Source organism: Arvicola amphibius, chromosome 5, assembly GCF_903992535.2.
Source record: "Arvicola amphibius chromosome 5, mArvAmp1.2, whole genome shotgun sequence".
Taxonomy (NCBI): domain Eukaryota; kingdom Metazoa; phylum Chordata; class Mammalia; order Rodentia; family Cricetidae; genus Arvicola; species Arvicola amphibius.
Genome location: NC_052051.1, coordinates 21,603,697 through 21,629,321, shown reverse-complemented (window position 1 = coordinate 21,629,321; position 25,625 = coordinate 21,603,697). Strand labels below are relative to the sequence as shown.

Sequence of the window (25,625 nt, the reverse complement as noted above, 5' to 3'; positions counted from 1 at the left end):
AGCTCTGAAAGATAACCGATGCTTTCATGTCCTCTGTAGGTATATCTGGGCTATGCCCGGTGGCCTGATATTTTAACTTAGCAGACTATCCAAGAAAACTTCCTGCAGTGGTGGCCAAATGTTCTACCATCCATGTTTGTCCATGTGGCTTTTGACCCAATGAAATACGGCTACAATGGCTACCAAACTTTATTCAGTTCTAATTGATTTAAACCTAAATGGCATAGTCATGTGTGGCTCATAGCTACCATATTGGAAAGCACAGGTTCAGACCTTTCCAAACATCTTAAATTGCGTGACAGGTGATCTAGGCATTTGACCTAAAGGATTCACAGGCCATTAATTACCCGAGTCGTCCCATTTCATGCAGACAAGGAGAGAACTTAGAGAGCACAGGGCTGCTGGGCTACACCAGCCCAGATCCACCTTCCTTCCACAGGATACTCAGTCCACTGTGCCTCCTCCTCTAGCTATGGGTCCCCCGGCCTTCACCTCGTGTCCATCCGTGGCCAGCTGACTCTTTAGTTTATGCTGCACGGTCCCTAGCTATCAACATAGCCTGAAATTGGAGTCAGTAAGCCCTACCAGAATCTTCCGAGTGTTATGTGTGGTGAGGCCCCTCTGGGCCACACCTCTAGCTTCCAATTTGCAGGATCCTGGGTGATCATCTCTGGAGGGATGCTTAGGAACTGTGTAGATGAGGCTGAAGTAAATTTGAAATGGCAAATAGACCCGCAACTATTTTCCCCATTGTCCTGGCAGACATCAGTCATCCTCACTGCCACTACCCTCATTCCGGTCTGTCTTCTTCCACAAGCTACTGCCTCAGCTCATCTCTAGCTTCTGCCTTCTCTCTAAACCTTCTCCCCATACCACAGCATCCACTAGATTACTATTCCGTACATACGTAGCTGGAGTGCTGGCTTGGCTCTTCCCTCATCAGGTACCCTTGACAAATATCTTCCTTTTACTAGCCCTTGAGGGTTTGCTTGGTTTGGGGTTTGTTTTTTTTTGTTGTTGCTGCTGCTGCTGTGTTTTTGCTTATAGAAGTTAGTAGACCATACAGTGGTAAATATCCACCACACCTAATAAGACTCCCATTACAACATTCAGGGCAGACATTACTAATGGATCTCAGCCTTCTTTCCTATTGAACTCAGATGTAATCATAAACTCTTTCGGTAGATTAGTACAAACAAAAAGATTTAATCTTGTTAACATCCTGTAATATTCATTGTAGATGGGGAAACTGAGGCCCACAGAGGTAAAGGGGCTGTTTACTTAGGAGCCTGTCTGCACTGAGTGAGGTGGAAGGAGGAAAGACAGGCCAGGAAGGGCCAGGCAGGGAAAACCTCCAGCCCTGAAGCTGAGTAGACCAGCAAGGACTGGCAAAGCTGGCCTCTGATGCCTGCCTCTGTCTGGACAGGTCCGGGAGGCAGATCTGAGCGACCAGTACGAGGCAGCGTGTGAGTCGGCCTGCAGTGAAGCTGAGTCCACGACGGCAGAGGCGCTTGATTTGCCACTGCCTAGCTACTTCCGCTCGCGCAGCCACAGCTACCTGCGAGCCATCCAGGCAGGCTGCTCGCAGGAGGAGGACAGTGTCTCCCTGCAGTCCCTCTCCCCACCGCCCAGCACCGGCAGCCTCAGCAACAGCCGCACGCTTCCGAGTGAGTACAGCAATGCCGAAAGATTAGTATTTTGTTCCATTTTGTATTGTTTACAAGGAGAACATGGGAAATGTTCAGGTGGGCAGCCTGGGAAGATGCTGGGGAGGAACCCATAGGTCACCAAAAAAAAAAAAAAAAAAAAAAAAAAATGGTAGCAAACAAAGGTGGCCTTGAAACCTAAACAGGTGGCAGAAATAGACTGTCCACTAGGCAGATGATAGAGAGGTCTGGAACTCTGGGATCCCTGGCTGCTTTCTGCATAGAGCAGCCGCCTGCTTGTAGGTGAGGTTTACTAAAAGGAAAATACCACTTGGGATTAGCTGTGCAGACAGAGCTATAGGGAAGTCAGGCACCTTCAGGGAAGGCAAGAAGAGCACAATGAAGGGTTAAATCCGCTTCCAGCCTTCCTGGGGGGGATGGTTGAGTTCATCTCTCATGTTCACAGTCAGGATGGCCTGGCCTTCCTCAGATTGTTTGGACTTCTCTAAAGATGAGAAAAATAGGAAGTCAGACCAAGGGGAAGCACAGTACAAAGTCTGGGATAGTTGCGACAACCTTCAGTGTTCTCTTCTAGCCCTTCTTCCTAGACCCATTTCCCCATCTCTAAGGCAGACCCTAGAGAGTCCTGGGGTCCTGAAGACTGTAGGAAGCGCACCTGCCCTACTCTCACCAGGCACAGACCCTAACTAAACACCATCTGCTGGGATGTGGCAGGTAATACTGTCACAGCTGCTTCTCAGCCTCAACTCTGCCCCTGTGTGATAGGCAGGGCAGTGGGGTTGAACTAAGAAAGATGGCTGCTTCAAGTGCTCAGCTGCAGTGTGCTCTCACTAAGTGAACCCGAGGCCCACAGATGTACCCAGTAAGCAACGTGCCGATTAAATGAGCTGGTCTTTTCAGGTGTCAGAGCAGAAACAGTAGCCCCTCTACCTCCCCACATCCTCCGCAGCTGTCTCATCCCACCTACTGGGTGTCCATCAGCAGATCTCTAAACTCTGACCACTTTTACAACTGAAGGAAGAGTCTTTTAGATATTAGGGATCCAGTCTAGTTTGCTCTCAGAACTTCAGACCAGTTTGCCCAAATCTCATGCAGCTGCACTGGGCTCCTGCCATAGCTGGGAAATGCTGGTGGGGAGCTAGGTGTCGTGGTTGGTGTCTTCTCTGGATCTTGCTCACTGTTGTTGTTGCTGGTTCTACTGCTTCCGGGACTCTGAACAACTGAAGCCATAGTCTGATCTTTTGTCCTGTCTGGAAGGGACTTCCTGGTACCTTCTTTCTTGGCATGAGCAATGCTGCTTCCTACTCCCCTCAGCTTCTCCATTTGGTGGTCCTTCATCCCCACTTAGCCTTTTTGCTGGGCAGTTTGTCCTAGGACAGAGTCCTCTAAAGACAGCTGCAGCCCCACCCCCACCCCATGACATTTAACCTGTTGGCAAATTAGCACAGTTGGCTGTTGGAGCGTGGAGTATGGAAACGCCCCGCTAGTGCCTTCCTTCCAGGCCTGCTGTCGTGCAGGCAGACCAGCTTCTCACTTTAGAAGTCCCCCAGCTGAAGTGGAGGCTGCCATTCTATGGCTTTGGGATTCTTGGATCTGGAATTCAGGGAGCTCTACCAGGCTGTCCCAGAACTCTGCTGCAGTTCCATGGGAGTCTCATATTTTCTACATTCTCGTGCCCCTTGAGAAGTTCTTAATGAATGAGATGGGCTTGGAAGAACACACAGCGTCCACAGTAGTTCACTGCAAATAAACCCTCAGTTACCAGTTTCCTCCAGCCCCCATTACTCATGAGTGAATGGATCAAAGGTGCTTGAGAGCTGTACATCCCAGAACCAGGTGGGCCCCTCGGTGGCTTAGCTCTTGCTTCAGTAACACTGTACAACAAACATAACAATGGACACTGCCAAGTTTGTCAAGCTCTCATTCTTCTCCTGAGACCAGAGGTCCTCCTGAGATCGGTGGTCTAGCCAGGATGTGTTCATCTCATGAAGGGGGCAGAAGGCAAGAGAGCGAGCCTAACTAACAGTACAAGCACATTCAAGTCCCAGCATAAGAAACATCTGTTGGCTAAAGCAAGTTGCATAACTAAGCTCTCAGTCAAGGGTGAGGACCCCTCACTACTGTAGAGAAGACCATGTCCCTATGGCAAAGGGTGTGAACATAGAGGGGGTGAAGGATTGGTGGTAATAGTTCAGTCTCTTCCTCGCATGGATTCATGCCTCTCTCAAGGTCTCCCAAATGCTTCACACAGCCACAGTGTCAAGATCCGTGATTTGTGCCAGATCTGGTTGTAGCCCCTCATCACCTGTGATTTAAACACCCATGTTACCCTCCCTGTAGCATAACACCCTCTTCCCCAATGAAAACTTGACTTAGCAAAATAAAGGACAGGCTAACTGCCCCCCATGCTCTGTTCAGAAAGGAGAGACAGGGATTCAGAGACTTACTGCCTCAGGGTGAAATCCTTCTGGTCAACCTGATGGCACATACTTTGAGACAGGTGAATATTCCTGAAGATTTCTTACACTGAGAATATGAACTCTGCTTCCTCCCTAGGAACAATAGGAGGGTACGTCTACTTTAGCTGAAGCTGATTGGCCTAACCCAAACATATTTAATTTAATTCCATGTAACTGTTTGTGCCAAAGTCATATCCATAGCCATATTTGAGTTAGGGCTCTATTTAATTATTCTTACTTTGGGCACACCAAGCTTCTGTGGGACCACCCACTGAGCTTTCTGATGACTCCTTTGACTCCCCGAGATGTTTTTATTTATGTCTCTCTGTGTGTGTGCCTGCTTTTCTGTATATGTACATGCATGCAGGTAAACATAATGGCTGGAAGTGTATGTGAGTATGTCAGATCCTCTGGAACTGGAGTTAGTCAGCTGTGAACTACCCAATGTGGACACTAGAAACCAAACCCATCCTCTATAAGAATAGCAAGTGCTTTTTTTTTTTTTTTTTTAAAGACAGGGTATTTCTTTATTATGTAGCCCTGGCTAGCCTGAAACTCTCTATAGACTGGTCTTGAACTCACAGAGATCAGCCTGCCTCTGCCTCTGAGTGCTGAGATTAAAGGCCTGCACCACTGAATCCAGCCTGTGTGGTATTTTAACAGGCAGTGACTTTGGTTTGATCTTTATCCTAGGCCATATCTTTTTTTTTTTTTTTTTTTTTGGTTTTTCGAGACAGGGTTTCTCTGCAGCTTTTAGAGCCTGTCCTGGAGCTAGCTCTTGTAGACCAGGCTGGTCTCGAACTCACAGAGATCCGCCTGCCTCTGCCTCCCGAGTGCTGGGATTAAAGGCGTGCGCCACCACCGCCCGGCCCTAGGCCATATCTTAATTTGAGAATGATCTACTGGCTGGCGGCTGAAGTTGACAGATTTATTTTCCAACTCAGCAAGTTCAAGGCTTAGTTTCTGTTTCCCCTAAATATCCCTGACAGATTGGCTGTTTCTTTTGTGAGGTCTTCTCTCTTTTAAGTCCTCATCCAAAGGAGCCAGCTCTTGCCCAAGTACATCTGCTCACTTACGTCACTGTAGGTGAATTTCACGGAGAGGTCTGATGCACACAGAATGCAGGAATCTTTTTCAAGCCTCCTCTAAGAGTTTGCTCGCTATTTCCTCTTGCTTGGTCCTAGAGCTGATGTGATATATCTTGGTTATTATTGCAGTCACACTCTCTACTTTGTGTACCACCTCAGTGCTGCTGCGGAACAAACAGTGGGGGAAAACTACCTACTGATTCATGAGCTTGCAGGTCAGCTGGCTTGGCTCCCTGGGTCCTAAACCCTGGGTCCAGGGGCTGTTCAGGAGTCAGTGTCCCAACCAGGCCATGTTCTTCCCATGGAGGTGATGGAAGGATAGGAAGACAACCACATTTTGTAACACATTTCAGGTCTCTTGGGTTCACATCTGCAAATAACCTGTTGATCAAAGCAAGTCATTAATCCAAAGCTGATGCCACACAGCTTTTGTGAGCTATAGCTAAGGGCATGATTACAAAGAAGAACTGAGAACTGAGATATTGATTCAATCTCAGCCCCAGTATCTCCATCCTTCTATCCATTTATCTATCCAGTATGACAATGGGTTTGGAAGGGTGACTCAGTTGGCAAAGTGCCAGCAATGTGAGCATGAGGACCTAAGTTGATCACCAGTACCATGGGGGAGGGGAAGCCAGGTGTGGTAATATCTTAGTGTTTTATTGCTGTGACAAGACACCATGACCAAAGCGACTGTTTTTTTCGGGGCTGGGGAAGGAGAAGGTCTTGACAGACTTTCTTTGTATAGCCCTGACTGTCCTGGAACTTATGAACTAACTCAGAGATCTGCCTGCCTCTCTCTGCCTCCCAAGGGCAGGCATAAAAGGTGTGCACCACCACCACCTGGCTCAAGATGACTCTTACAAAGGAAAACATTTAATTGGGTTTTATTTACAGTTTTTGAGGCTTAGTCCATTATCACCATGGTTGGGAGCATGGTGGCACAAAGGTAGGCATGGTGCTGCAGAAGTAGCTGAGAGCTTTACATCCTGATCCTCAGGCAGCAGTCAGAGATAGACAGACAGACACAGAGAGAGGGGCGCAGACAGACAAACACATTTGAAACCCCAGTGACACACTTCCTCCAACAAGGCCACACCATCTGATACCTCTAACAGTTCACCAACTAGGAACTAAGTATGCAAATACATGAGCCTATGAGGACCATTCTCATTCAAACCACACAGCCTTTAACCCTAGCACTGAGGAGACAAAGACAGTGGATCCCTCACCAGTCAGCCAGCCTCCCCAAATTGGTGAGTTTCTCAAAAATAAGGTAAAGACTGAAAATGACACCCAACATATACACATCCACCCACATGTGCACGTTCACACGCATGAATAAATGTGTGCACACACACACAAACATCTGAAGACACATATATACTGGTACTCACACATTTCCATGTGCACACCTAATTCAACATACCCCGGCACACAAGTACATGCCTGTGCGTCTCCATCAACGCTCACCCCCACACACCTGTAGGGAAGCATGCCTTAGTAGACTGGCACCCCAAGCTTTCCCATTTACCTTCGCTGTAGGTCCCACAATGACTGCCACATACCTGCTCCTGTTTGCCCTCTGCTCCTCTCTTGCTCAGCAGGTAAACTCACCTGCCACCTAGAAAAACCAAAGCCACCCTATTTTCAGGTCTCTGGCCAGAGCTGCAGCTGGTCCATGAGGTAGTTCTGTGCTAAGTTAGGACAGGGCACTGCTCCTCACAACCCTTCACTCCCATCCACTCAAGTCACATGATGCGGTTTCTACTACAATTAGAATAAGGTCTTTTACTTCCATCTGCCAAAAGTTTGTCATAATAATTATATAATTTGATTATGTCTATATTGTGATTAATACCCCGAATGCACAAACTAGGCATCCTTTTTTGTTTTGGTTTGCTTGTTTTTTTTTTGAGACAGGGTTACTCTAGGTAGCCCTGGCTATCCTGAAAACTCTGTAGACCAGGCTGACCTTGAATTTACAGTCCCAAGTGCTGGGATTAAAGGTGTATGCCATCATCTCCCAGCTGAAACGGGGCATCCTTAACCAGTGTAAAACTTGTACAGCCATACGTGGCAATTCTGTAATCACCTGCCTTGCCACAGACATGCAGTCACTGTCTCCTACTCAGAAGGGTCCCCTCCTTCCCACCCTGCCCCCCCCCACTAGTTCTGAGCCTGTGTTACTGAGAGGCATGTAGCTCTTTGTCTCCACCCTGAGCACATGTGCTCGCAGACCAGATGCAGGCAGGTGGGAAGATGTGGGTGCCGGGTGGATATCGAGGCAGTGGGCGCCGAGCAGAACCAACTGCTCTGGAGTGGCGCAGGCCGGGTATGTAGCTGCGCACCCACCACTCACTGCTGGCAGCTTCCCAGCTCTATTGCTAGCACGCCATCCTCCCTCCCCCTTTCTGACCCAGTTTCCACATTCCAGAAATAACTCTGGCAGGTGACTGGCAGGCGGGTCAGCGGTGGCTCGGCTGCCACTTGTGTGTGCCCCTCCCCAACCAGAGGACACCAGGGAGGGGACAAGAGGGCCGTGACATGACCCTTTGGTCTGCCTCTGATCCCGCCTCTCTTTATGCCTCTGAGAGGAAGCAAGAACAGTGACAGCCTCCTTCCCATCTCTTCCCTCAGCTCCCCCGCCCCAATCCCTGCCTTCTGTTTCTCCCTCAACCCTCTGTTTCTCTTCCTTTCCTTCCTCTCAGCTCTCAGTTTTGGGCTTTCCCCTCCTTTCTGTCTCTTCCCACTCCCTCTGAACAACATCACACAGATTCAGAAGCTGAGACGCCACACAGGGACCTCAGCAAGTGAAGTGGGGGTGGGGGAATACTGTGTAGGGTGGGGGAATACTGTGTAGCATCCTGATCCTGCCAGTTACATTCTCTCCATCTTTAAATGTGAACACGGGTGGGGGGGGGCACACATTGACACCTACCTAGACTTAGGGTCATTCTCTGGATAAGTTCCAGTCCAGAAACTGTTCCTGCTCCCTGCCTGGAGGCCCAGAGCTCTTGTTTCAGGGCTGCTGTGTCACTCTGAAAAGGCACCTGTCCCTCCCTGGGCCTCATAATGGTTATCTGCACCCTGGGTGTGAGGAATGGTCTTATCTATGACAATCCAAGTCACAGGTTTCTTTCCCTCTTTTTGTCCCTTCTCTCATCCCTCAGAGCTCTTCTGGCTTCTTTGATTCCTTTTCCTTCCCCTGCACATATACATAGGAAGGGAGGCGAACAAAATTCCTCAGTCTTAGCCAGGTGGTGGTGGTGGTGATGGTGGTGGTGGTGGTGGCGGCCCATGCCTTTAATCCAAGCATGCAGGAAGCAGAGGCAGCCGTATCTCTGTGAATTTGAGGCCATCTTGGTCTACAAAGCAAGTTCTGGGACAGCCAGAGCTGCTATATAGAAAAACCCTGTCTTGAGAACTCAAAACCAAAAAACAAAAACACACACACACACACACAAAAAAAACACCGACAACAAAAAACCCTCAGTCTTGTCTCCCAAACTTCTCTACCTCAATCTCTGGCTATTCCACTGCAGATCCCTGCCAGCTCAGCCCATCCAGTCCCCAGAGTGTCAGGCAAACATCCTATAATTTGTGTGTTATTTCTAATCCCTGGAGCTAAGGATTGAGATTTAATCTGAGTTAAGAAGATTAAGTGTGCCACCATGAATTAATGATGTCTGCTCTGGCCAGAGTTACACATTTACACATACCTGCCATTCCTGACTTAATCCAGTTACACACACACACACACACACACACACACACACACACCCTCAAATGGGTGGAGGTGGCTCACCAAGCCACTGCAACCTAGAGGAAGTGTCATAGTCAAGGTCACTCAGCAAATAGGTCAAGGAGATGCTTCTCAAAGCCTTGAGTTCTTCATTGTGCTGTGGGGTTAGGAAGGAAGCAACCCTAGGACTTGACAAAGAGCAGGAGAATCATTTGGCAGTAGGAACAAGATTAGAGACTGCCACACTGGTCAGGAGGGGACAGTGGCCCTGTCAGGGCCATAGGGTCGGAGGTGATAGGATTAAGGGGGCCTTCCCCAGAAGAATATCAGAACTTCCTACTGCTGAAATAGGCGCTTCCCCTGCCTGGGTAGAAGACAGACAGGCTTGGGTTCTCCTAGGTTTCTACCATGCCCTTGTCCCAGGCAGTCCTACGTAGCTGGGTGCCTACGGTGTGCTGAGTGCTCAAATTATCACTCTTCAGTTCATACCTGAGGGCTGAGGAGCAGAATTGAAACTTTTGGGCAAAACAAGAGAGGGGCATCCTGTCACCCTCAGGAGGCAGAGCAGTGCCACAGTTCACTTTCCATCACTGTGACCAACACCGTGCCAAGATTACTTTAGGGAGAAAAGGTGTATTTCATCTTACCCTTCCATGTTACAGTCATCACGAAGGGAAGCAGGACAGGAACTGAAGCAGAGGCTGTGATGGGAGACTGTTTACTCGATTAATTCTCTCTGGCTTGCTCAGCTACCTTTCATCTATAACACAAGGAGTCCACTGTGGGCTTTTAAATTTCTGCTTGTGGCCTAGCAGTTTTTGGTTTCTCCTCTTCCCCATCGTTGGCTGTGCTTCTAAAGTCTCAGACTCAGAGATTCGCCTGACTCTGCTTCCCGGGGGCTGGGGTTAAAGATGTGTGCCACTGTGGCCATCTAAGAATCTTTAACTGGGCTTTCAGAACCCATTCAGGATTAGGCTGGTTGCCATAGTCCCCCTCCCTGCTTTCCTGGATCAGCTTTCTGTACCCCTGCTCCAGCATAACTGCATTACACCCCTGGGGAAGGGGGAGGGGATCAGTTAGGTCCATGCTGTGAATTTTAGGTATTGATGTAGTTTCAAAACTGAAGCTGGGTGTAGTGGCGCACGCCTTAAATCCCAGCACTTGGGAGGCAGAGGCAGGTGGATCGCTGTGATTTGAGTCCAACCCAGTACAGGACAGCCAAAACTATATAGAGACCCTGTCTCGAAAAAGCAAAAGGTGGCGGGGGAGGAGGGAGAGGGGGATGTGGGGACCTGCCAGTTCTGGACACCTGGGGCAGGACAGCAGGTCCTATCTGGAAAAGGAGGACCCTTTACCAGGAGAAGCCCAGGCTCCCGCAGGAGGATCTGAGTCCTGCCTGCCAGCCCTACACCTCAGACTTGGGTCCAGGCAACTTCACTCTGCAGGAAGACTAGCCTGACTTGGAGCTCCTGGGCAAGGACCTAGTCAGTATGCCGAAGGTTCCCCATACACGCCGTCCAGGAACTTAAAAGATCACCACCAGAAGTGTGCTGAAGTTCCTCTAGCACTAAGGTCTCAGACTTGGCGAAGTCCAAATTGAAACTGCCCATGAGTCCTTTTCAATCCAGTGATCTGGATTCAGAGGGTCAAAGACTTCATAGAAAGTTCTGTTTCTGCCCCCAATTCTTCCCAGGGGGCATATGGGACCTATGCATCCCAAAAAGAAAAGGGGACTTGCCCAAGGTTATACAAGGAGTGTGTTACTGAGTTGGAAGGTAGAGGTGAGATAAAGAGATCTCATGGTGGCTTGGCTTGGGGTGTCAGAGCCCATCAAGAACTTACTTTTTTGCCTTTTCCTAAGTAAAGCAAATGAGAATGGATAGCATGGCCAGCTACTGCTTTTAAAGTGCCTGGCATCAAATGAGCTTCTTGCTCCTCATCATTATGTCTTAATGCAAAAGGAAGACTTCTACTAGAAACAGTGTTACCCTTTTCATTCCTCTTAGCCTTCCAGAAGATCCAGATTCAGTCAGCAGCAAGGATCTGTGCCTGGTAGACCTGATGTAAGCAGAGCCAGGTTCTGCACGAAGGAGGGCACTCAGGGAAGTAGGAATGGGCTCGGATAGGATCGGTCTGCTTCTGTCACATTTTACAGAGAATAACGAGGCACGCAAAGATTGAACACCGCACCTAAGGTCACACAGGTGTGTTACCGAACCCATCCTTAGGATCCTTGGGAGCACAACCAGGGGTGGAAGGAGGGGCAACTAGAAACTGCTAGGCTGCTGAACAGCGAGGATCTGCGAGCAGGGCGAAAAGCCCACAGTAGGCTCCCTCCTCAGCTTCAGTTTCTCAACCCACAGCAGGGAGTCGCCTCCAGGGTGAGCCCGCACGGACACCGGCCACTACCGGCTGTACTGATCGTGCGATGCGTTCCAGCTGGAACCGGTTTGGCAGGGAGGTCCGAGAGGGCGGAGCCCCCCAGCTCGGGCATGCGCGAGCCGGCGTGGGCGCGCACTCCCTTTCAGGGCTGGCCGGCCAGGGCGTGGACCGCTCGGTCCGCATGCGCGCCTGCGCAGCGGCCCCAGCTGCGCGCGCCCCCTGGCGGCCCCGGAATCCCGGGCGACGCGCGCGGCTGACGCGAGGGGCGGGGCCGGCGCGGGGCTTTAACCCGGAGGCCCCGCCTCTCGGGCGTACAAAACCGGAGCCTCGGGCCGGGCCGCGTGAGGGAGGAGGGTGAGTGCCCGCCACTGGCCGCAGCTGCCGCCAGTCCGTCCGTCACTTCGTCCGTCTGTCCGACCCACGTCGTCGCCGCCGCCGCCTCCTCAGCCCGGACGCCCGGGGCCCGCCCAGCGCCGCCCGGAGCAGCCGTGGCCCCGCGAGGAGACGGGCGCCGCCCCCGCCCGGCCCTGCCCTGCCCTGTCTTCCCGTCTGTCCGTCCGTCCGTCCGTCCGCCCGCCTGCGCTTCCGTCCTTCTGTCGGGCCGCCGGCCCTCCGGCCTGTGTCCCCGCTGCGCCCGCTTTGTCTCTCCCTAGCTCGCTGTCTCTTTGTCTCTGCCCTCGCGCTCTCGGCCCCTCCCTCGCTCCGGGATCTCGGGTCCCCTTTCCCAGCGCTCCCCTCCTCTCTCACAGCCACGGGTTCTGGCACCCCCATTCTTCAGGACACCCCCTTAGATCTTTTGGGGGGGCTCTCCTTCAGAACACGCTCCACTCCCCCAGGCCTCCTGAGCTTACCACACATCCGCCGGGGGTCCTCCCTGATTCCTCTGCTCCTGATTCTTGGGGGTTGCCTCCACCTACTCCATATTTCCCCAGGGGTTTCCATCTTCTCCGGGGCCTCCAGTATCTCTGCCAGAACCTTCTACATCCCTTAGCGGTTTCCTTGAACCTCCAATATCTACCCAGCTCCCTAACTTCCGAGCTTCTCTGCCTTACCAAATTTGTCCGCTGTGGCTGTCACTGCCTTCTTGTTCTCTGAGCGTCCCACTTCTCTGGACCCGGTTCCCCGTCTTGCTCTCCCTGCCTGTCTTCTGTGCATCTGTGTTAGCGGTCTCACTGCTCTGTCTGGCGTCTGAGCCTGCACCTTTGCTGGGGGATCTTGCTCCCTTGCTTCTCTGCCCCGACCCCCTGTCACTCCTCTCCGCTCCTTGTCTCTCCCTCTCCCTTTTCTGTCTCTGCCGGGTCTCTGGGTCTCTGACCCCCATCCGGCCCTCATGGCTTTGTGTCTGGAGCTCTTGAAGCAATGTGAGTGGTGGGGTGTCCGGGTCGGGCCGGGCGGAGTCATCCCGCAGGCTGGCCGCGGCCGAGGCTCCATGGGGTTGGCGCTGGGGCAGGGGCTGGCGCTGGGGCAATGAGGCCGTGGGGCCTCTAGACCTTGGGAGAGGGGGACAAGGATGGTGGGGCCAGACTGTCTGGCGAGGAGGGGAAGGGGCCTTCCTGCTCCGAGGCTTCTGCTTTAGTTGCTTGAGTGTGTGGAGGGCGCCCTGGACTGGGTATCCCTGCTGGCTTGGCCCTGCATGGCCTGGCACTTTGTGATTGCTTGTGGGCAGGCCTGGGCTATTTTGGAGCCTACCGCAGGATGTGATATCACTTGGGCGTTTATTTAGACCCAGCTGGGGGTGGGGGCTGCGTTCTTGCCAACTTGAGTAGTGAAATTTTGCAGGGAGGGGGCGTGGCCTCTTAGGCAGCTGGGCTTTTAGGGCTGTGGTAAGAACTTTTTAGGCTACCCTGAGTGGGCAGGTGTGCAGAGGTCTGTGAATCTTGGTCTTGCTAGAACCAGGATGAACTGGAGAGGAATTGACCTTACTAGGAGCACCCTTGATTATTATTTTTGGATGTCTTCAATGCTGAATTCCTGGTTATATCAGCTTCAAGGGGTTTGACTTTGGATGAGACCCTTGTATCTCTAAGTCTCAGTTGCCCCATCTGTAAAAGGGATAACTGACGGGGGGGGGGTGTCCAAGAGTTGTTATGAAGATCAAATGAAGCATCTGTAGACATGCTTTATAAATGGTCAAGCTGCCTTTCTTTAAACAGCCCCAGGGAGAGAAACTTTCCTGAGAGTACACAACTGTTACCTGTAGAGCAGAGAGAGAGAGAGAGAGAGAGAGAAATCCCCGACTCAAGTCCACTCCCACCCGTTAAGAAATGTGCCCACTTTTCCAGAATCCCCAGTGCCATTTGGCTCTTCTTCAGTCTGTAAAGTGGGTGTGCCCAGAGAGGTACCTGTGCTGGGGAACACTTGGATTTTCTTGAGCCATCTGTTGTTTAAAGTTGAACCCTGCTTGGATAATGACACCTGGAAGCAGCGTCAGCCATTATGTAGTTGTGAGCCACAGCTGCTTTTCTCCGTGGTGGACAAAGATCCTAGTTGAAAGGTTCTGCTGAGAGCTGGTGTCTGCTGTCAAGGGCTCTAGGATGTTCTAGAACCTTGGAACAGGGATTGAGACCAGCTATTATAGTCCCTGTGTCTTACAGGTGAGGTCAGGAAGAGTCAGGAGAACACATGGAGGCTTGAACCCTGTGTTCTGTCTGCCTTGCTGGTGTCACCTGCCCCTGGTGTATAACATTTGCTAAGACCCATGGGTCTTTTTCTGTATGCCCTGTACTAGGCACAATTCATGCGTTGCTTGCATTTGGGAGATAAGAGAGCTTGATACCTGGCCCAAAAGTGAAGTAGTAAAATTCCAGCCGCCATATCTCAGGTGGTGACTCTCCCCTAATTAAATTGGAATAACGAGTCTTGTCTTAAGACTGATTCTAAAATGATAGAATCTTTAAAGAGGGGTTGCAAGGTAGAATGCCAAGGTTCTGTTCCCAGTTCTGGTGCCAAATTGCCACATGACAGTTGGTCTCCTGGTGGTTCTCTGCTCTTCCCTCTAAAGAATGGGGATTGGATGGATGGATCAATCTTTTGGGTCTTTGCATATGACATTTGAGGTTCTCAGGCCACTTGTGCATCCTTGTGCCTGCCTTACTATTTAAAAGTAGCCCATCACAGTAAGGAAGGAGAATATGCTGAGTGCTGCCAGCTGTGTACTAATGTCAGCTGTGGGTTTTGATGGGAGAGGTCCTGTGTGGGTTGGAAAGGCTTCCAGGAAGAGGTCGTATTTGAGCTGAGTCAGCATACCAGATACAATCAGCCCTCACACAGGTGTTGCAGAGTGTGTTCTGATCAGTCTCATTTAATGCTTGTGCTGTCTTGGGCAAGTTACTTTCTTTGACCTTTAATTTCCTCATCTGACTCTGAAAAATCATTTATATCATAGAATTGTGATGAGAATTAAGTGAAATTTTACATATATAAGTAAAAACCTGCACACAGTAGACATTCATTAAGTGCGAGCTTTTCGCTCATAATAGCTGGGTCAGATTTTTCTTTATGAGAACAAGATGTCCCAGCCTTTCCCCTCACCCTTGTGGTTGGGGTCCAGGTAACATGGAAATTACCTCACAGTGTCCAGGAGTGAGTCGTAAGAGGAGTGCTCGTTCATCTCCAGGGCCTTTGGGAGGCATTGTGAATCCACAGCTCTTTCCTGACCATTGCCCCTCACAACAGCCAAGAAGCCAGTGAGTGAAGAGTGCGGGACTCATAGAGGAATGTGGACCCACTATGGGTCTTGCAGCATGACAATGTCTCAGCAGTCTTGAGTCTCCTGACTTTGTCTGCCCACAGCATTGCTTCAAAGTTTGCTGCTTCTGCCTGGTAGCCTGTCACTCAGGCTGCCTGTTCTGACACCTGTTCTGCTAGTGTGTGTTTGACATTTCCCAGTCTCTGAGCTCATCTCACATTTAAAGACTTGAGGTGGGGCGGGGACTTGAGTCATCATCCCCCCCCCCCCCCGGCTTTTCATCTTGAGCAGCAAGCAGACACTTCCCCAGTGCAACTGCCTGATGTAGATGCCACGTGCCTTCAGGTTTTTGCCCCAGTTCAGTGGACTTGGGAAAGGATCTCTCTGTCTCTTTGTCTCTTGGCAGAAGGTGGCTGGGGTGGCTCTGAACGTAGGTTCTTCACTCTGCAGGGCTCTACATCAAGAAAGAAGCTACTTCCCGGCTAAGCTTTTACTTAGGCCTTGCTGCCCCTCTGTGGTACCGACTGTTGTTCCCTAAGGTTACCTACACTGTCAAATGCCTCTGGTCCATGAAACCTCACCTGGTCCCAGCTGTAAGCTCAATTCTAGGTTCATAGACTTGCCTAAACTGTGACTTTAGCAGGTCACTTCATCTGTGCTTCAGCCTCCTCATATGTAAAATTCTGGTTCTTTATCTTTGTAGACGTTAGTTTTCCTGAGCTCTGACCCCAGACATCCTCGTTTGTCAGGTCTAGGACAGGAGTGAATCCTGTGAAGGGGTCTGAAGTTGAGAGCCTGTTGGCTGTGCTCTGGGGAAAGCTGAGCTGGGAGTAGCTAGCTCTTACTGATGGGCTACTCATGCCTGTTGTCTGGCTCTGGACTTATCAGTAGTCTGTGCCTTGCTTTTCTTTCTGCCAGAGTAGGATAGAAATGCCAGCCTTGAGTGATCCCTTGAGAAGTGATGGTTACTACTGTCAGCCTTGTTTGGGGCAGGCCTGGTTATTTGTGGTAGCATGTCACCTTCCAGATGAGCCTTCCTGGCAGCAGGCACTATCAGGGCAGACCAGGCTAATGGCTGTGGAATGGAGCACCTGAGCAACAATGAAATCCAGTCATCAGCAGCAATTTAATGAGGTCGATGAGAGGTTCAGTGTGAAGACTGCTCAAGTTCCCGGGTTTCCCAGTGCTGGTTGGCGCTGCCTTTCCTGAGTCAGCTTGGGCTGGATTCTGCTGCTTTGCTTCCCTATCCATTCTGGAAAATAAGGCTGCTTTAAAGACAATAAAACTGAGTTTTAGAGCTAAAAGTTGTTTCTTATTACTTCGTAAGGAAGCAAGCTTGGGGAGTAAGAAGGACTAGAATCCCAGAATGAGGCTGATGGAGAGCCAGGTTAGAGCACTCTCCTAGTCTTCCTCCAGGCCTCTTTCAGTCCTGCAGTGGCTGGCCTAGTCTGAGAATGGGTGAAATACTTCCTAGTGGTTGAACTGGGATTAGCTGGGAGCTAACTTGGTGTTGGGAACCCACCCTTACGCAGCGGCCTGCCCTCTCAGCCTGGACTGGCTTGCTGAGAGCGAAAGGGGAAGAACAGACAGACTAGTCCTCTGCTCCTGGGAGCTTAGGGGCTGATGAGAAAGACAAGGCCTACAATTATGAGAGACTGTGTGACAGTCTGTAATTAAGTGGCTGCTGAGGAAAGGCATTGTCTGAGAAGGAAGAAGTGAATGTGAGCCAGAGGAATAAGAGCCCTTTGAGGGGGTTGAATTGGCAGAGGCAGAGGGTGGGGCTGGCATTCTAGAGAATGACTTGCTAGAGGGCGGGGTTGGAAAGTTAAGTGTGTGTTTGGAGAGCTGCATATGGTTGCTGGTTTTGCTGATGCCTCAAGGCTCTGATTGAAAAGTCTAAGGGATCAGTAGGCAGATTGAACATCAGTAGAGTAGTAGAGGCTTTGGGGAGTCCTGGAAAGTATAGAACCGGGATACTGGGAAAGCACAACTGTAGGACTCTTTCAAGATGGTGATTCAGACTGGCTAAATAGGAATAAATAAAAATGATGACAGGGAGGAGGCTCTGCTGCACCCAAAGGAGACTGGAGGACGAGGTTAGGGTGGGGCCTATGAGAAGAGCAGATGGGATAAAGGCTGTGCTCCATGAGGAAAGCCCAGCAGAGACTCCAGATCCTGGGGAGGATATGTGTTGCTGGTGTGGAGAAGGAAGTGGCACTCTGAGCACACTCCTTGTGCACCTGCCTGGGGACAGGCTCTGTGCCAGGGCCTCCATAAGCAGCTTCGCGGATCTACACAGCAAGCCAGAGGCAGGTGGACTTATCAAATTCCGTTTTACAGATAAGGGAAATGTGGCTCCAGCTCGAGGCTGGCAGGCTTCAAGCCTTGGCTCTTCCCACAGTTCAGTCCTGCTGCTTAGTAGGAAATCTCTGCTGTCAGGGACCGAGGGATCCTGAGACAAGGGGCATGTAGACCATAATTTAAATTTCACAGAGCTCAGTTTTGTGAAAACCTAGCTTGTTCCAGGCCAGCCAGAATGAAACCTTGTATTAACAAGAGAAAAAAAGGAAACCATTTTTACAAACCACTTTCCGAATATCCTTGAGGTCAGGGTTGAGTACCGGCTTAGAATTTCTGTAAGATGAGAAGATCTAAGGATCCTTATGCCCAGAGCTGTGCAGCTTGTGTGTATGTTCCCTCTTCTGGGCCAATTGGAACTCCCAGCTAGAGTCAGTCGCTCACAAGATAGAAAGAGACTTGTTGCAAGGTACTTAACACAAAAGAACCAGATTGAACCAGGGTCCAGATTCCTAGGCTGCAGCACAGGGAAGGCAGGAGAGACTGGTACTTACAAATGGCCACGGTAGAAAGCATCAGTGTTGGTACCTGGCATGTAGCCAGAAAGTTGATGACCCGGCCAGGATCTCCCAGCTAGTCGTTCCTCTCTTGATGTTAGCACTCCCATCCCACCTCAACCACCATGCAGTGGCATCATCCCTCCAATCCTGTCTTTGTTACCAGTAAACTTAGCATCCATGCGCTAGTCTAATTAGGCAAATAGTCTCTGAGTATAGCTGTATACTGGTATGACTGCGACCATGCTTTTCATAACAAAATCTTAACAGAGTTTGTTTAAAGGGATTTTCATGCTTCTTTGGAACATAGGCAGCCTCAGAAATGTCATTTAGACAGTGGGCTAGAGTGACCTGTGCTGTTCCTCTCAACTATAAATACTTGTCAGGTGCAGGCAAAGAAACTTTGAGTCTCGTGTGTGTTCATTCTCTTTTCTTTGCAACACAGTATTCTGGATCTTTAATGTCTGTCTAGCCTGTTTTGCTTTGCAAAACTTTTATCCATTGTCACCTCAGTAGATCTTTATATGACCCTAGGAAACCTTTGCAGTTGTATCTGTTTATTCCAGAAGAGAAAACTGAGGCTCAGTCATAGAAAGTGACTTGAGCAAGGTGATTGTGTGAGCTGCTCATTGATTCAACAAGTTTTTATCATGATGTTACTGTACGTCTGGCCGTGAGCCAGCCAGGGGAATACATAGTCTCCCTTGGAGACTTAAACTTTAGAATGTGGCAGCTTCAGAATGTAGTGGGGCCCACCTCCGAGCCGCTGCCCTGGACTCTTTCACTTCAGACCCCTCTCTCTGACTTGGACCCAGGAATCCAGAATTGCAACCTGTGACCCCTAGCCTGGAACATTAAGGTAACTCTAGTCACAGTATAAGTTTCTGCAAACTGATCTTCAAACAAGAAAAAAACAAAACAAAAAATAAATCATAAAAGGTTTTCAGTAATGCCTGCATTATTAATGGGAAGGTGTGGAAGGGTGTCTTCCCAGAGGGCCATCTGCTAGGTTTCATTAGCGGGAAGTCACCCAAGGACTGACTGCTCTCCCCAAGTTCCTGGTCTGACTTTTCTTCAACCTCCAAATATTTGATTACAGTATGCACAGGTGTGGAGCCCTATAGCCATGTGCAGAGCTGGGGACCTACCCTGCCTCCTTTAATATTAAATGAGATGAAATAAAGGCTGGTCCTGGGGGCCAAGTCAGGAAACATTGTGACCCACCCCCTCAATTCCCATGAGTAGAAACCAAACCTGGGAGAAAAGGGACTTGTTACAAACACATGGTGCGTGAAATAGCCTTCCCTTCTTCAGCTAGCCTGACTTCATCTCCCTAGTCCCTCCTAGTAAGAACCCCCTTCTTGCTCCACGGGTTCAGCAGACACAGCCCTCTTCAGAACCTCCCTATGCCTCAAGGCCAAGATTGTTCTTGAAGTCTGCCTTGACACACATACCCTACCACCTTTCCATCACACCCCAGAGTCCGACATCTAGGCTGCCTCAGAATATACTCAGAGATAACTTCGAGATAGAGCTGCCTGAGGGCTGGAGAGATGGCTCAGGGTAAGAGTCTTCCTGCTTCAGAGGACTCAAGTTAGGTTCCCAGCACCCACACATAGCTCATTACTGTCTCTCACTCCAGTTCCCAGGAATTAGATACTCTTCAGGCTTCTGTGGACATACACACACAGACAGACACACACAAGAAAGAGCAAGAGAGAAGAGATTTTTTTTCAAAATCTTAAACCAAAAACTCTAGGCTCCTGGGCTGCAGGAAGGTGCCTCTGTAAAATTTTCTGGAATTAATTTTGTAAAATGTATGTCTATATATTTTTAAATATGTATGTGGGTATACACAATACATATACAATTGTACATGTATATGGCTTTAAAATTCAAACTTTCCAAGCACGTGTACTCAGTGAAAACACTAGCGTCTCTCTAGCCTAGATGCATAACTACTGCCTGGACTTGCTGTTTCCCTCCAGAAATCCTCTGCACACTTGCACAAGCTCAGTCACTACGACACCAACAGCTGTGTCACTAGCATGCCTTTCTATTATATCATCTTTGCTTGTTGTTCTGTACCTTGCCTTTTTCACCTGGGTCTGGCTCCTGTAGCTTTTCTCTTTGGACACACACAGGTCCGTGTCCTCCTGCTTCTAGTGGTTGTGTGACTCTCCATCTATGGTAGCCCACCAGTTGTCTGTCACGTCAGCTGCTCAGGAAGTTCACTGTGTCTGAGTTGCTGCTGGAAGCAGCAAGGTCTTCCCTGAGTAACTGTGCAATTGTAATAACAGCTTTTCTTATAAGCCAGATACCTGTTTCTGAGAGTCTGTACACTTCGGTGTTTTTCAGATATTTCCAAATTACCAAGAAACACAAACACCACACATTTTTTTTTTTTTTTTATCATTCCCTCTTTTTTGGCAGGTAAGAAGCTCAGACTAGCCCTTGAATTCTTAATCCCTCTCAAGTAATCAGATTGTAATCATGCACCACCACACCTAGCTGGAAATGTTCACATTTGTAAAGTACCCCAATCAGATTCACATCCATTTCCTTAGTTAAGAAACCACTCTTGCCATGGTGGTGTACACTTTTAATCCTAGCACTCAGGAAGCAGAGACAGGTGCATCTCTGGAGGCCAGCCTGGTTTGCGTATTGAGTTCCAGGCCAGCCAGGGTTACCTAGTGAGACCCTGTTGCAAAAAAATAACAAAACTCCACTTTCCTAATCCGGACTACAGTTTTACATTGGAGCAAGGCCCAGAGAGGGGAAGATGTTGGCCAGTGTCACATAGCTGCCCTCAGCCAAGGAGCTGCCTTTCACTGTCTGGTGGAAGTAAGCAATGAAGGACATAAGGAGGGGGCAGCATAGGAGTAGAACCAAGACTGGGTGAGTGAACTGCTATGGGTACCTTGGTCCTGTGTGTTATGTGGGTCCAGGAGGAGGCCTTTCCACTGCCCACCAGGAATCTTCTGAGTTTCCCTGTGTGCTATATTTGCTTGACAGCATCAAGGACGAATAAGCTCCTTCAGATACCTGCCTTGTACAGGCTTGGTCACTGTACTCCTGCCCCCTTCCTCTCTTGAGTGTCTGGTTTCCTCATCTAAATGGTGGGGAGACCTGTAGTTGCTTTTCTCATGCTCCCTGGGCTACTGGGAAGATCTGGCAAACCAGTCAGTAGGGAATATGGTAAAACAGCTCAGAGTGCAGCAGTCCCAGCCAGATATTTCATGTGATTTTGGGGACCTCAGAGGGTCTGAAGTTGGGACCAACCCCTTGGTGGGCTGCTGGCAGACCCAGCAAAAGGCTGGTCAGCCTGCAGTTCAGCAGTCCAGGGCAGCCCTTGGTGGTGTCTTTGTTCTGTGCAGTGGGGCCAAGGTTGTGCTGAGCTTCCTAAGTTTGTTCTGCTCCAGGTTGCTGGGATCTCCACAGTACATGTGGGACAAAGGGCTCAGGTGACAGATGCAGAGAGGTAGTCAGGGAGATCACAAGGCTGTCTCTGTGCCACCTATGAGGTGGCCCCCCAGATAGGTCGTCTCTACGGCTCCTTTTTAACCCCCGGTGACTACAGGGATGAGGAAGTCAAGCTTCTACATTTAATTGGTAGGAAAGCAGAGCTGGAGAAACTTACACCCTTCCAGTCCGAAGCTGGGGCTCTTCTCTCCCAGGCCTCAGTGCTGCCTGTTCCCACATTCTGTTTAGTTTAAAACCAAAGTGAAAGGAAACTGCAAAGCAGGAAGCAGCCGCTGCACACCCTGCCTGGCTGGGAGGGCCTGGGGGCCTTTGCAGAGCAGGCCTCACTATCCCTCCTGGGTCCCCCGAGTTCCCGAGGTCTGCCTGGTGGGTGGGGCCCAGTGGAGAGAGGCTCCAGGCTAACACAGCGGTGGCGCCCTGGCTAGGCAGTCTGGGAGTGGGCCAATAGGACGGCCCTGGTGAAGTCAGTTCTCCCGGGTGTGGTCCCCACATTAGGCCCCCCAGGTGGAAAGCTACTGCCTTTTAAACACCCCATTCTTCTGGGGCAGGGCTGAACAAGAGCTGGGCCTAGGATGGCCTGGGAAAGAAATCCAGCCTTGGAATTCAGCTTTTACAGAGCTGTTCACTCTTCCTAAAGGTAAGAGCAAGCACCCACCTCTGCCTTGAAGAGTTTCTTCTCAGTATCAACTTGCCTGAGAGCCCTTTGGAGTTCAGTTCATATTCAGGTGGCTTCTCACTTCTTTAAGTCTCAGGTTGATAGGTGGTTTCCAGCTAGCTCTTCCCTGCTCAGAAGCCCCCAGGGTCTCCATTTGTTTCTCTGCAGAGGGTGGGTTCTCTCAGCTCTATTCTTCAGTGGTGTGGATTTGGGTTCCTGTATCTTAACACTCAGGTTTCTGGTATGAGTTGGTGTCCCCTCCCTGAAGAATACTTGCTGAGCAAAGATGTCAGAAAGTCCTCTGTTGAAGGATTATATTGATAATTCACATCACCGGGCTACACCCTGTAACACAGAAAGGCAGCATGGTGATGGGCCCATACCCCTAGGTTCAGGCAAACCTGTAGTTCAGACCTATCAGGTTCTTGGCTTACAAACACAGTGGCTCCTATCACCGATTGGTCTCACCCTCAAGAGAAGAGAGGAGTGTAATGAGGAGGCCCAAAGCCCAGTGTGGAGTCCAGACTGATACCTGGGTGAAAAACTTAAAACACCCAGACTTTGTACCCATCCTGGAGAGGTATCAGCAGACTGGTGAACTATTTGGGGAAGGAGTCAAGGACTCAAGGAGAAGGGATTTAGTTCCCCCAACTGGAAGGCACAAATAAAAGAATTTTTAGGGGAGCCTTGGGCAGGCTTTCCAGATGTCAGGATCTGCTCAGCTAGAGAGATCTGTTCTGGGCAAGTATCTGTCTGGCTCTGAGAGCCGGGCCTTGTCTCTACAGAGTGCTCATCTGGACAGTTTTCTTCTGAGCTGTGACGGAGAGCCTGTTGTGCATGTGTTCCAGATTCTCCTGGAACTTTCTGCCTTCCCAGGCTTCCCACGCTTCATGACGTGGCAGTAATTCTGCACAGGGGTGTGGTCAACAGTAGGAGGTGTCTGCTACCTGTACCAAGGCAGAAGGGATAAGGGGTGGGGCTTGCATGACAGCACCCTGGGAGCTTATTCAGCAGCTGTTAGAGTGGGAGCCATCCAGAGAGGGCCGGTTAGCCAGCCAGCTGCTCCCTCCTCAGCCTTACCTCCACTCTGCTTTCCAAATGTTTATGCACTGAGTACCAGAGGCTAGCAACAAGGCAGGAGGGCATAGAGAACCAGGCTGACTTCAGTCCAGCTTGGGGACTCTGTCCAAGCAGATAACAGATAGCTAAGATATCATGTGATTGTGTTAAGAGAGTCAGATAGGTGCTGAAAGGAACCTATTTGGGAAGCTTGGAGGATGTCACTGGGGGTAAGGAGGATGGGGAACAGCCCCATCAAGACCCTGGGGGAGTGCTTGCTAATTTCTAGGGACCAGGAGGGCTGGGCACATCTAAATGGGTAAGTAAACCTAGTTAGCTCTGAGGTGAGCAGCATTTTTTTGCTTCCTGTGAGAGCCCAGGGTCCTGAAGTGTACTTGTATGATGATGACAGAAGAAGAGATTGTCTTATTTTCAAACCAGGTATGGAGGTACATGCCTTGATCCCAGCAGTGCAGAGCAGCCAGAGACAAGAGGCTCTCTTCAAATTCAGGGCCAACCTGGTTAACATAGCAAGTCCTAGGCCAGTCACAGTTACATACTGAGACCCTACTTTTAAAAACAAAATAAAAATGAAAAATACAAAAACTTGCAGATCTATTTACTGTTTTTCCTAAGTCATTATCATTTCAGTATTCCTACATTATTGGTAACTTTCTTTAATGCACTACAAACTTCGTAGTGCCCTGTTGCTAAGGGAGGCAGGTGCCGCTTTAAGTGATGAAGGAACAGAGAGGTAAAGTAACTTGTCCAAAATCATACAGCCTAGTCAGGAGTTGAGGCCCTGGTTCACTGCTCTTTCTACCTGACATACTGCCTTTGATTAAGAAAGCCAAAACAGAATGTTTCTGATTCTTTTTTTGCAAAGTTGCCATCCCCAAATAAGCATTTTAAAAGTTTAGGTATAAGAGTAATTCTGGGGGCTGGCAAGATGGCTCAGAAGATAAGTGTACTGTCAAACCTGATGACCTGAGTTTGACCTCTGGGACCTACTTAAAAGTGGAAGAGGGCCGGGCGGTGGTGGCAGCGCACGCCTTTAATCCCAGCACTCGGGAGGCAGAGGCAGGCGGATCTCTGTGAGTTCGAGACCAGCCTGGTCTACAAGAGCTAGTTCCAGGACAGGCTCCAAAGCCACAGAGAAACCCTGTCTCGAAAAGCCAAAAAAAAAAAAAAAAAAAAAAGTGGAAGAGGGCTGACTCCAGAGTTGTTTTCTGACCTCCTTGCCTGCTCACACACAAATAAATGCTTTTTTGTTTTTAACAAGGCAATTATGTTAGAGCAGTAGAATCAGAATAACTTCTGTCTCTTATGTCACAGTGGATCTGTAGGATATTTTGCTCTGTCTTTGAAGTGTTTTACTCTGCACATTTGAGGCTGTCTTGCCATTTCCCAGGGTTCTGTAGTACTAAGAGATAACACTGCCCCATCTACCTCCAAGTTTCATATTCTGTTTGAATTCATTTGCTGTTTCCTAACTTTGAGGAAGGAAAGGCAGAGTGTGAAGCAGCACCTGTTCATAGATACATATCTTGGGTTAGTAATGGGCATGAGCTCAGCACGGGGAGCCTGAGGCCTGAGTGCATTATAAGAATTCAGTCTCAGAAATCAACAAACAGATGAAAAAGAGTAACAAGCCAAGTTGGAGATTTAGGCCTAGAGTTTTAAATGTATATTTTTGTGACTTTGGGATGTAGGATGAAAAAAGTTATTTGGTAACTGCAGAGTGGGGCTCATGGTAGGAGCCCCCCACCCGAGTGTACTGTTCATTATTCCATTTCTCAAAATTTATGAAATTTACTACTTCATGCACACAGCCCAGTGGCATTAGGTGCATTTTCACCATTCCACACTCCTCCCATCTGTCTCCAGAGCACCTCATCATCCCAAAGTGAAACTACACATGGACCACTCCCTGCTGCCCCAGCCCCACTGCTCTACATCTGTGTCTGATTTGACTAGTCTGGGTGCCTCATCCAGGAGCTCATTTTAAGAGGAAGATATATGAAAAGTAGGGTGCAAGGGGATCTGTGAATAATTAGCTCCCATGGTGGTGACTAAATCTCCTTGCACCCTGCAGAGCTATTTGTGTATTGCTGGGTTCCAGCAGGACTGGTAAAGGCCTGCTGCTCCCTAGAAGAGTGTCCTCCCCAGAGTCCGTGGAAAGCCTGACACACACATACCTTTGTGGGAGCAGAATCATGGGATGGGGAGGGCCCCAGACATAATTCTTCAGTTGTTTTCAGTAGGATCTGAGCCATGTCTGTCCCTCTGTGTCAGTACTTCCTTTGGGAAGGGACAGTACTTCCCAGAATAAGTTAAACAAAATATAATGGACTTATCTTTTCATCCTGAAGAATGTAGCTCAATGTCCAGATGTGTTACATGCAAAGTAATTAGGGCTCCTGGTTTCTGCTTTGTGGAAGTGGTGACATTTAAGAAGATGACTTGCCACAGTCTTCTATAACTCCAAACTTGACTGAAACCCAGCCATGCCTGCTCTTTGAATTGTCCCTCTCCATATTTTTT

The 25,625-nt window shown here is 49.5% G+C and overlaps 1 protein-coding gene across 4 annotated transcripts in view; it reads left to right on the top strand.

The window, feature by feature from the left end:
- Positions 1–25,625, top strand: part of Dlgap4 (DLG associated protein 4) — a 61,362-nt gene that overhangs the window by 7,369 nt on the left and 28,368 nt on the right. For 3 of the 4 annotated variants that reach the window (XM_038329631.1, XM_038329629.1, XM_038329630.1), the window contains one exon: positions 1,427–1,667. In XM_038329631.1, the coding sequence (XP_038185559.1) occupies positions 1,427–1,667 (241 nt within the window). Of the gene's footprint in view, positions 1–1,426; positions 1,668–11,863; positions 12,703–25,625 lie in introns of those variants that run through there. The other variant, XM_038329632.1, reaches the window with a different exon arrangement.